At 43.6% G+C, this 12,035-nt stretch overlaps 1 protein-coding gene across 4 annotated transcripts in view; it reads left to right on the top strand.

The window, feature by feature from the left end:
* The window catches only part of TTPA (alpha tocopherol transfer protein), an 80,666-nt gene extending 68,855 nt beyond the window's left edge, over positions 1-11,811 (top strand). For 2 of the 4 annotated variants that reach the window (XR_003854830.1, XR_003854829.1), the window contains 4 exons: positions 7,718-7,828; positions 7,979-8,150; positions 8,249-8,440; positions 9,109-9,237. Coding sequence is in view for 2 of the 4 variants with exons in the window: in XM_029591382.1 (XP_029447242.1) it covers positions 7,718-7,828; positions 9,109-9,285 (288 nt within the window). In the remaining 2 variants the exon portion in view is untranslated. Of the gene's footprint in view, positions 1-7,717; positions 7,829-7,978; positions 8,151-8,248; positions 8,441-9,108 lie in introns of all 4 variants that reach the window. The other 2 variants (XM_029591382.1, XM_029591380.1) reach the window with 1 other exon arrangement.
* The last annotated feature ends 224 nt before the right edge of the window (positions 11,812-12,035 follow it).

The following is a 12,035-nucleotide window of genomic DNA, read 5'->3' as shown; positions in this document are numbered from 1 at the left end:
ATATGGATTATTAATTGCTTATGTGGTTCTGTATTTAGATTGGTGATAAAATGAATACCAGTTACCTTTTTGCATTTTGATCTATGATTTGGAGGTTCTGGAGTAAAAACTTTTTGGGCTTATATAGTGTGATTGATATCGCATTTCTAATAAAACCACAATTCCAACTTAAACCCTGTGTGCTTGTCGTGCAGAGGTCTTTAGCTTGACAGTGAACAACAAAGGAGTACAGGGTCATGAACTCTCTGTCTGGAAGTGATAAAGATATGGGAATGGGCATGCAAATATCAGATTGCCTTTCAAGCAACCTCCCTTTCAAGGACCTCCAACAGATCACTAGTAGTGTTTAGACAACATGAATGATGTGACAATCAACAGCCAAAAAACTGTTTTAGGCTATGAGAGCTCCATCTGCCAAGATTAGTGGATTGGTGGATCATAAATGTAATAAATAAATAATGTTCCCAGCAATCAACCTGTTTGCATCAGAGCAAAATAGAAAATTGGAAAAGTTTTGCTCCATTCTTCCCAGTGAACTCTGGTCCACTCAGGACACTTTTTCTGCTCAAATGGCATACTGAACTTATGTATAACCCTCATAATATCAGTGTGGCCCAGAAAGTTTGGTTTCCTTATCTGTTACAGCTGTTAAGTAGGCCTGATCTTTCTCTGATCAGATCTGTGCTTACTAATTCAAAAAAAGGGATGTCTCTTTCATCTGAACTTTCATTCTCTCAACTTGACAGTTTGGATGTGGAGCACACGGCAGTTGCTGGAGTGTCTTTACCTAGGGAAGTGAGGACATAATAATAGTATCTGTCAGAAAACCATCAACTAAGAGAACTTACAATTTGATTATAGAAACAATTCTCCACATGGTATCAACACTGTTCTGTGGATCCATTCGCATGTGAACCAAAAGAGTTGCTGAACTATTTGCTCTCCTTTTCTGCTTCGGGTCTCTGCACCACCTCATCAGTAAGAGTGCATCTCAGTACATCGCCACTTACCAACTCAAATACTTTACATTTCTGTAGCGCTACTTAACATATGCTGTGCTATACAAACAACAACACAAAAAAGACATTCTCTGCTCAATTGTGCTTGGTTTATTCAAGACAAACATACAGGTCAACAGACAATTGTTAAAAATTAGTTAATGAGGCTGACGGTGAGCCAACAGACTTAAGATTTAAAAGCCTCAAAAAATGGGTTTTTAGATGGGATGTAAACAAAGTGATAAAAGGAACATGAAGCATCTATTGCAAGCACATGGTGCAGCCAGGTGGAAAGCATGGAATCAGGAAACAGAGGAGAAGGGCATAGATAGGAGTGACTTGGCTGCTAAGCGGAGTGCACAAGGAGGGGTGAACAGAGAGATAAGAAAGGAGAGGTATTGAGAAGTTGCAGAGTGAAGGCACTTGTAGATGAGTAAGAGGAGCTTGAACTGTATGCAGTGTAGTTAAATCTCAAGCAGATTGTGATAAATTACAGGAGGACCTTGTGAGACTGGAAGATTGGGCATCCAAATGGCAGATGAAATTTAATGTGGACAAGTGCAAGGTGATGCATATAGGGAAAAATAACCCATGCTATAGTTACACAATGTTAGGTTCTATCTTAGGAGTTACCACCCAGGAAAGAGATCTAGGTGTCATAGTGGATAATACATTGAAATCGTCAGCTCAGTGTGCTGTGGCGAACAAAAAAGCAATCAGAATGTTAGGAATTCTTAAGAAGGGAATGGCAAATAAAACGATGGATGTCATAATGCCTCTGTATTGCTCCATGGTGATAACATATATCTTGAAATACTGTATTCAATTCTGGTTGTCTCATCTCAAAAAAGATATAGTTGCACTGGAGAGAGTGCAGAGAATGGTGACTTAAATGTTAAGTGGCATGGAATGGCTACCTTAAGAGGTAAGGCTAAGGAAGTTAGGACTCTTCAGTTTGAAGAAGAGATGACTGAGGGGGAATATGATAGAGGTCTACAAAATCATAAAAGGACTTTAACAAGTTAATGTAAATCGGGTATTTACGCTCTCAGATGATAGAAGTACTAGGGGGCACGCCATGAAGTTAGCAAGTAGCTCATTTAAAACAACTCTAAGAAAATTCTTTCACTCAGTGCAAAGTAAAGCTCTGGAATTCATTGCCAGAGGATGTGGTTATAGCAGCTAGTGTAGCTGGGTTTAAAAAAGGTTTATGGATTTTTTTTCTCTAGGAACTTATCCAATCTGCTATTAATTAATAAGCAATAGAAGCTTGAGATTTATTTAATGTCTGGGTACTTGCAGGTATTTGTGACTTGGACTAGCCACTGTTGGAAACAGGTTACTGGGTTTGATGGACCCTTGGTTCTGACCCAGTATGGCAATTCTTATGATTTTAATAGGGAGCCAATGAGTGACTTTAGAAGAGGGGTTATATGGGTGTAGCAACTTTTGGCAAAAGATAAGCCATGCAGCTGAATTAAGGAAGTATTATAGTGGAGAAAGATGGCTCTCTGGGAGACCTGTGAGGAGCAGGTTCCAATAGTCTAAGTGAGAGGTGTTGAGAGAGTGGATAAAGGTTCTGTATTAAGATTCGTGGCTCACAGATCAGCCCCAACGAGTTGCTGTACTTACCCAGATGATACCGGTAGGCCTCGATCTCAGCGCAGCAGGAATGCTGCCAAGCACAGAACCACATGCTGCCATGCCTGGCTAACCTGGCTTCGCCAATCCCTTAAAGGGTCCACGGTGGAAAAAACCCTATGGTGTCCTTTGATGACATCAGCCAGCCTCCAATACTTAAGGGCTCCTCAGATCATTGATTCAGCAACGAATCAACTGATTCGAAGTGTATGTTGCTCTCATTCCTGGTTCTTCATCATCTCAGTGTTCTTGTGTTCCTGGTCTCTGTGCCTCGTCCAGCCTTGCCACATCCTGTTATCCTTGTCCAGAGGCATCTTACCATGTTCATCTCATCAAGTGTTCTCTGTGTGTTTCCGTCTATCCTTGGCCTGACTCTCCAGATCATGACCTCTTGCTTGGTTCTGACCACGATTGCCTTCCACCTGGACCTGACCACGTTTCTCCGCAGGCTGCCCTGAACTTGTCCTGTCTATGACTACTTCAGTCTGCTGCTTGACCTGAACTTGGCATTCGCTTGGACAATTGCTTACCAGACCCACCTAAGCCTTGCTGACCTCCTGAACCCAAGCTGCGAGAAAGGAGGCTGAAATAGGTAAAGCTCAAGCCTGTCCCTCTACAGGATGCATTCGCTAGCTGTCAGTATAGGCCTCGTAGTTCTGCCTATGAGGCTGCATCAACTATGCCACAGCAACAAGGGCTCCTATCCACGCCATCCATCACATTCTGGTAGTGTGTTCAGAAAGAAAGGGACAGATTTTGGTGATGTTATAAAGAACGAAAAGGCACATTTTAATAGAATTTTGGATATGTGTAGAGAAGGAGAGAAAGGAGACAAAGATGACTGCTAGGTTACAGGCTGAGGGACTAGGAGGATGACTGTGTTATCTACAGAAACAGAGAATTGAGGAAGAGGAGAGGGGGTGTTTGTGGGGAAAGATAAGGAGCTCAGTCTTAGGCATGTTAAGTGGAAGGTGACAATGGGACATCAAGGCAGCAATCTCAGACAAGCAGGCTCAGATTCAGGACTGAATTTCTGATGAAATTTCTTGTGTAGAGAGGTAGATCTGAGAGTCATCAGTATAAAAATGGTATGAAAACCTTGAGAGGAAATCAGAGTACCAAGGGAGTTAGTATACAAGGAGAAGAGAAGAAGGCCCAGGACAGAACTCTGAGGCACACCAATTAATAGTGGGACGGCAGTAGAGCAAGATGTGCCAGAGGAAATATTAAAAGTGCAATGGGAGAGGTAAGAAGAAAATCAAGATAGGACAAAGTCCCGAAATCCAAGTGAGGACAGAGTATTGCGGAGTAGGTGGTGATCAACTGTGTCAAAGGCTGCAGATAGGTCAAGGAGGATAAGGATAAAGGCCTTTGGCTTAGCCATAAACAGGTCATTTGAACCTTTGTCAAGAACTGTTTCAGTTGAATTTAGAGGATGAAAACCAAACAGGAGTGAATCAAATATGACTTGAGATGCAATAAAGTTAAGACAGCGGCAGTGAACAGTATATTCAAATAGTTTGGAGGCAAAAGGTAGGAGGGAGATAGCACAATAGTTTGCAGGACAGGTAGGGTCCAGTGAGGGCTTTTTTAAAGAGAGGTATGATCACAGCATGTTTAAAAGTAGTAGGAATAGTAACAGTGGAGAGTGATAGATTGAGGATGTGACAGTTGGAAGGGATGACTGCAGTGGAGACAGAACTGAGGAACTAGGGATGTGTGAAGCCTGAACCTATTGGTTCGGGCTTTGTTTTCGGCCCACCACAGTAAATTTCGTTAGTGCGCACTAAACCCGAAAACAAAATTTTTCCCAAAAATCGGGGAAAATTCCTTCGGGTTTCAGGCTCCCCGAACCAGGACGAATGCACATCCCTTTGAGGAACTGGGTGGGAATAGGGTCATAGGAACAAGTAGTGAGTTTGGAAGAAGAGAAAAGACAAGCAGTTTCCTCCACTGTGACTTCAGGAAAGGAGGAGAAAGTAGTGGAGGCTAGGTGAAGGTGGAAGGAAGAAATGGGGGAAAGGGAAGTAAAAGTGACCTAGTTTAGAGCTCAAGACTAATTTTGTGAATCTTATGGAAGTAGTCAACCATAGTCTGGGCAGAGAGTGAAGTGGGAGGGAAGGAGGCAAGGGAAGTTTGAGGAGGGAATTGCATCTGGCAAAGAGAGTGTAGCCTAGTACATTTATTTTGTTGTGGGTGAAACCTAAATATTTTTAATAAATAAGTAGAGGGATCATTAACATAGATGTTAAAGTCACCAAGGATAAGAGAAAGGGAAGATGGGTCAATAGAGAGAAAGCCAGGAATCTGAGTCTGTGAGAAAGGGGGGGTTGATAGATTTACCTATTCACCCCCCTACCTCTCCAGGTAGCTGTCATCTATTCCCACTTATTTATTAGTATTAGAGGTGTGAATCGTGTGATCGATCGTCTTAACGATCGATTTTGGCTGGGGGGGAGGGAAATCGGATCGTCGTGTTTTGTTTTGCTTTGAAATCGTTAAAAATCATAAATCGGGGGAGGGCGGGAAAACTGGCACACCAAAAAAACCCTAAAACCCACCCTGAACCTTTAAAACAAACCCCCACCCTCCCGAACCCCCCCCCCCAAAATGTTTTAAATGACCTGAGGTCCAGGAGCGATCCCGGCGTGATGTCCCGCTCTCTGACCACACCAAAAAAACGCTAACACCCACCCCGAACCTTTAAAACAAACCCCCACCCTCCTGAATCCCCCCAAAATGTTTTAAATGACCTGGGGTCCAGTGGGAGGGTCCCGGCGCGATCCCAGTGCGATGTCCCGCTCTCTGACCACACCAAAAAAACGCTAACACCCACCCCGAACCTTTAAAACAAACCCCCACCCTCCCGAACCCCCCCAAAATGTTTTAAATGACCTGGGGTCCAGTGGGAGGGTCCCGGCGCAATCCCGGCACGATGTCCCGCTCTCTGCCCATGGCTGCTGTGAAGAGAAATGGTGCCAGTGGCCCTTTGCCCTTATCATGTGACAGGGCAAAGGTAGCGCCGGCGCCATTTTGAAGATTGGCAATACGGCCCGCGTGCAGGAGATCGCTCCTGGACCCCCAGGGACTTTTGGCCAGCTTGGGGGGGGGGGCCTCCTGACCCCCACAAGACTTGCCAAAAGTCCAGTGGGGGTCCGGGAGCGATCTCCTGCACGCGGCCGTATTGCCAATCTTCAAAATGGCGCCGGCGCTACCTTTGCCCTCACTATGTCATACGGGCGTCGTGAGGGCAAAGGTAGCGCCCCCCCAAGCTGGCCAAAAGTCCGGGAGCGATCTCCTGGACGCGTGACGTCGGGAGCTAGGAATCATAATGGCGCCAGCGCTACCTTTGCCCTGTCACATGATAAGGGCAAAGAGCCACCGGCGCCATTTCTCTTCACAGCAGCAGTGGGCAGAGAGCGGGACATCGCGCCGGGATCGCGCCAGGACCCTCCCACGGGACCCCAGGTTCGGGAGGGTGGGGGTTTGTTTTAAAGGTTCGGGGTGGGTGGGAGGGTTTTTTTGGTGTGGCCAGGGAGCGGGACATCGCACTGGGATCGCGCCGGGACCCTCCCACTGGACCCCAGGTCATTTAAAACATTTTGGGGGGGTTCGGGAGGGTGGGGGTTTGTCTTAAAGGTTCGGGGTGGGTGTTAGGGTTTTTTTGGTGTGCCGGTTTTCCCGCCCCCTATTTAACGATACAATACAAATGCCCCTGACGATAAATCGTGGGCATTTGTATTGTATCGTGCACTCTAACAATTTTGGACGATTTTAAAATTCTGACGATAATTTTAATCGTTCAAAAATGATTCACATCCCTAATTAGTATGCAAATTCATGAATGGCTGTTGACATACTAAACCTCTAGTTGTAAAACTACCTGTTCCCTGGGATCTGAAGGTGGTCAGCTGTTGAAATTGGTTAAGTTAACCGGCTAACTTGATATTCAACGTTAGCTGGCTAACTCTAGTCAGGCCAAAGAGCTGTCCTAAAGTTAGCCGGCTAATTTTAAGATAGCCAGCTGTATTCAGCAATGTGGCTGTACTATTCAGTGTACCTTAAAAGTTAGCCAGATAAGTTTATCTGGCTAACTTTTCTGTCTGGACAGTGAATGAATATGGACCTCTATAAGTTCTTTATACTCCCTTAGAAATTTTAAATCGCTAACAATTGAACAAAATTAAGATGCAGACAGTAGTCCAACAGTGAGGGGATGGGGGGCCCTATCCAATCATTTGTACTGAGTGCCACGTAGAAACATGCCGGCAGAAAAAGACCATATGACCCATTTAGTCTGCCCATTCATCCAATTTTTCTAGACCTTATAATTCCCATCACACCTTCAGAGATCCCCTGTATTTATCCCATGCTTTCTTGAATTCAGACACCATTTTTGCTTCCTCTCTCTCAGTTGGTGAGAGGTGTATGTGTGCACTTAGTGCAAAGAGCTCCTAGCCCTCAGAGAATGAGAAGCTAGCATGGCTGGGTCTTGGGGGGTGGGAGGAGAGAGAGACGAGCTGCGCTATGGCTAAGGAAGCGGCTCGACCTTGGGGGGACAGTCTGTGCTGTGGTTTGGGGGAGGGGCTTGACCTATGGGGGCTGGGTGTGCTGAAGTTGGAGGAGTGCAAACTATATTGAGGCGGCTGGGGCTGAGCAGGATGTGCTGGGGCTGGAGGGGAGAAGGGCAATAAATAGCCTCTGGGAAATTTCCATAGGTGGCTGTGCTGCAGCTGGGGCTCGGAGGGCTAGCCTGGGCTGGGGCTGAGTAGGCTGTTCTGGGTCTTGGAGCAGGAAGGAAAGCTGTACTGGGGCTAATGGGGGAGGTCAATTTATAGGGCCTTCCAGGAAATTTCCAAAGGTGTCAGCTAGTATATAATGATAATATCAAAATGTTTTGAGAATTACAGGTCTTATGCAATAAAATATAGCAGAATTCATCCAGAATGCTGAAAAATGGATAAGAAGCAAAAAGGGAAGAGATAAATATATTCATATGGATCAAGGTGATGGTGGAATAGTATTTCTTATTCATGCCTACCCCCTGATTAGTATTTTTTTTTTTTTTATTCTGACAGGATTCCTTTCCATTAAAGGTCCGTGGCATTCACCTGATAAATGAGCCTTTATTCTTCCACCCGGTCTATGCACTAATTAAGCACCTCTTGCCAGACAAAATAAAGGAACGGGTGAGTGACCATGAATACATCATCTCTCATGTGCATTCAAGTGAGCAATGATAGCTTTATTTTTTTATATTGCAATTACAGGTTACCTTTATTCTTGAACTATCCAACAAAATGTCATACTGTAAAAGTTTCTTTTTTTTTTTTGTTTAGTTTAAAGCGAGTACGTTTTTGCTAAGACACTGTAAAGGCAACTTGATTGATATATATGGAGCTGTGTTCTTTCTGTAACATGAACAAAAGCAAGTGTTCCACAATGAGGATTTTGATTTCTCTTCATAATGCGTGTGTGACATAAGAGGAGAAATAAAATGTGTGAAATCAGGTAAAACCCGTTCACTCCTTTAATGTTCAATAAAGAGAGCTGCAAACTTCAAATTCCAAACCGAGAATTTAATTACTATGCAATTCAATTCAATTCAGTTCCCAGACACATCCATGTTTCGCCGGTGGAGCTGCGTTGGGAGGCAGCCACAACTGTATCTTGGCAAAAAGCTGAAAAGTTTCTAGAGAAGCAAACTGCTGAGGGTCAGCCAGCGCAGTACGTACGCCGCAGCAAGAGGAGCGGCTCTCTCTAGAACAGCAAATAAGCTCAAGAAAATAAGCCCATTCAAGGTGGGAAATACATTTGTGTCTTTTAGTAGAGAGGCAGTTTGCACTGTGAACAGATTTTACCTTATTTCACACATTTTATGTATTGTTTTGTTGCTTTATGTATGAATCCTTTACTCCACCTATATTCACTGTAGTGTGTGACATAAGAGCCCAGCTTGGTTGGTTCTGTAATAGCTGAAACCACCAAAATCATCTTTAATTTGGGAATTGAATTGACATAACTAATGAAGAAATACACTTTGTGTAACACCCTGGCCTGTTGTTATCAGAAAGGCTTGTTTCATCGTATGGTAATTTTATGCATGTTACTTTTGAAATTTGGTCATATTTTTGTGGATGGTAATATGTGTTTTTCCTATTGAAGTACAGATGATTTTTATGCAAGATTTTGGAAATCTGATCTATTATCTCTTAGGCATCTCGTTTTCCCTTTCTTTGACCATGGGGCTAGATACACAAGGTGCGTCACCAGTTTGCTCCAGCTGGAAGCAATAGGTAAATTGCCCTAGCCACTCCTGAACTCAGTAAAATTGATATTTGGCTAAAGGTATCGTTTGTCGCACACTCAGAGACACGAATGCTACAGTTCTGGTTCAGAAAGATAAGAGACTCTAATTTGAGCTACCAACAGTAGATGGCCAACCTTTAACATATTATTTTTATTCCAGGTCCACATGCATGGGAGCAATTACGTACCGAGCTTTCACCAGCACTTTCAAAAGAGCATTCTCCCACCGGAATATGGTGGCACTGGCTCCTCGATGGATGAACTTTGTCAGGAATGGATGGATTTTATAATGAAGTCTGAGGATTATCTTCTGAATCTCTCTCTAGTTACCCAGTGAGAAGAAAATAAGCCTTCCACAAAGAACTTACAATTTGTAGTTTTCTCTGCTATAGCAAACACAGTCATTCTTTTGGTGGGAGAATCAGGGAGATAATGATACAATTCCTGTGTTTGGATGATGAAAGACTGAGAAAACTAATCGTGATTTTGCACAGATCTTTCAGATACTTGACAGATAAATCATGAAATAATTATACTCAAGACCAATGCAAGCATTCCAAGGTGCTAGGTTCTACCTTAGGCCATCATTTTTTGTTTTCCATTTGTGGGGAAATTTCTAATACCTGAAAGTACATTTTAAATAAGTGAATGCATCCTACATAAGATGCATGGTTTTTGCAGCAGTGTTCAGTGACTACGGTCAAGTAGATATGAGACTCCTGTTTGGATAAGCAGATAGCTCCATGTCATCAGGAAGAGACTGATCCAGTCCTGGTTTTTCCATAGTGTATCTGTGAATCTATAACTGTGTTTTCCTAAAGAGATAGGAAGGATAGATGTCTAAGATACAGTATTTTTTGTGTGGGTTCTGTTCAAGAGCATTGTTGGTACCATGAGACATGGCACAAAATCAAATCTCAGTACACTGCAATCCTCTGTCATCAAGCAGGGCTGAATTAGCCATGACGCATGGGTGATATCTGATGGTGTTGTACGGATCCATCTCTCCGAACTCAGTAAAAACTTTACTGAGTATGCATGGTGGTTCCTCTGCATGTGCTGCCTTGTGACCCCTCAGTCTGATTTTGTTCGAGCACTCGAAAGGATATATGACATTTTCCACTGATATTTTTCTGAAATGTTTCTTCTCACTGCAGTTTATTTTTCTGCAAGTATTTTTCTGTAGTATCTTATTTTGCTGTAGTATTGATTAAGAAGGCATCAAAGATTATTCTACTGGCCAGATGCCCTAGTTTCAACAGTAGAGCCCATCCTAATCAGCACAAAGTGTATCTGAGCCCTCCCTTTCATTAGAACCAAGTATCTCAGATCTACAGCAAATGGAAGACGATCTTGTTTGGTTTCTGAAGAGAATATCTCTTCTCCAGCTCTGACCCAAAGACCAAAGCAATTAGTGGAGCAAATCACTGAGTTGATGAAGAATCTCTTTGCCTCTCTGGCTCCTGAAGACAAGAGAGGCACTGGAGTCTTTCTGATCAAAATGGGTGAGGTAGTCACTCAAACAGTGGTGCTCACCTTCTCCACTCCAAGGTGTAGCCCTATGCAAGAGTTGCCAGCTGTAGCTGTTAGCCCTCAACATTTGGGAATGCCTTCACCTATGGTTAGGTTATCCCCCACCTTGAGTTGGAGGTCAATGAGGAAGATTTGACTAAGTCAGCTACCTCGAGTTATTTCCCCTCCGAGGTAATAGAGTAGTTCTGTGCCCTAGTTGCTCTCTTAATCAACGGAGTCATGGATCAGTGTTTCTCCTTTACCTGGATCAGAGGGAGGGTTCAGCAGGGATTCCATCAGATTCCTTGCTGGAATTGCTGCAGCATACTTCACCACCTGGGGACTTCTGCTATTCCAAATTCATAGATAAATATTCAATATCTTTACCAATTTATATCAGGAAGGAAGAGATGTTTTCAACCTGCAGCTCCTAGAGCCCCCAGCAGACTCTACAGCAATCCCACTATACAGACTGCTCTTACATTTGCAGTCTAGAATTTGGAAAAATTCAACCACATTCCTGCCAGGGGCCAGGAAATTGGATCTCATATATAGGGTTCAAACAATGCCCATACCATTCAATAGTGATGGAGTCAGCCTCTTATAGAGTCCTTGGACCCCAAACAGACTGCAGTGTGTATGCAGGTGGAGGATGCTGAGAAGTGTGAGCAGTATCTGTTCCATTCAGTCTATGAAGCTTTAGACTATGTGGGGAAGCCATCAGCAGCTAACATTGGGACCTCTAGGCTGGCTTGGTTACATGCCAGCAGTCTAAGAGAAGACATCTTTGACAGGATTGCAGATGTTTCTTCTTTGGAGACAATTCATTCAGGGATAAAGTCAAGGAAAATGTGGCACAGATTAAGGAGCACCAGGCTGCTATCCAATCTTTGTCAACAAAAGGAGGCAATAAATATCTTTTATAGATGTACATTCTTTCAGAGGTGCCTCTTCCTGTCTTACCAGCATCCTTTGCAGTAGCAATAACTTCCCACCAGAGGGCGTTGAAAGGTATGGCATCAACCTAAAACCCCACAACTAGACCCAGTTTTGATGTGCCTTGAGAATGTGATTAGATGTTTGCCCTGGATATCAAGGATGCCTATGCTTACTCTCAATTCATTAATCACACTGGAGATATCTTAGGTTCATAGTGGAGGGTTCTTATTACCAGTAAAAAGTCCTTCGTTTGGACCTGAGGGGTTCACAGAGTGCCTAGCAGTGGCAGCGATATACCTATGCCAGGTGGAGGTCTGCATCTTTCCCTACCTGGAAAATTTGTTGATGGGTTCCTCCAGTTGGGAGTCCTAGACTCCCTGAGAAAAAAGCTATTTGGATGCCTCAATCCCTGGGTTTCCTGATGAACTTCACCAAATCAATCCTCACTCTTGCCCAGAGAATTCAGTTTGGGATCAAGCATTCTTCCCAAGCAACATGGCCTTGGTGTTAAAGGGGCTGGTAAAGACCCTACTATAAAGACCTACTGCAGTTCCTGCAAGATCATTTTAAAAGTCATTCTGGGACACATGGCATCAGCAGTTCATGTTGCTCTGTTCACTTAATTACATATGAAAG

Source organism: Rhinatrema bivittatum, chromosome 2 (genome assembly GCF_901001135.1).
Source record: "Rhinatrema bivittatum chromosome 2, aRhiBiv1.1, whole genome shotgun sequence".
Classification (NCBI taxonomy): Eukaryota; Metazoa; Chordata; class Amphibia; order Gymnophiona; family Rhinatrematidae; genus Rhinatrema; species Rhinatrema bivittatum.
Note: the sequence above shows the minus strand (reverse complement) of the source record. Positions and strands in the feature narration are given on the sequence as shown.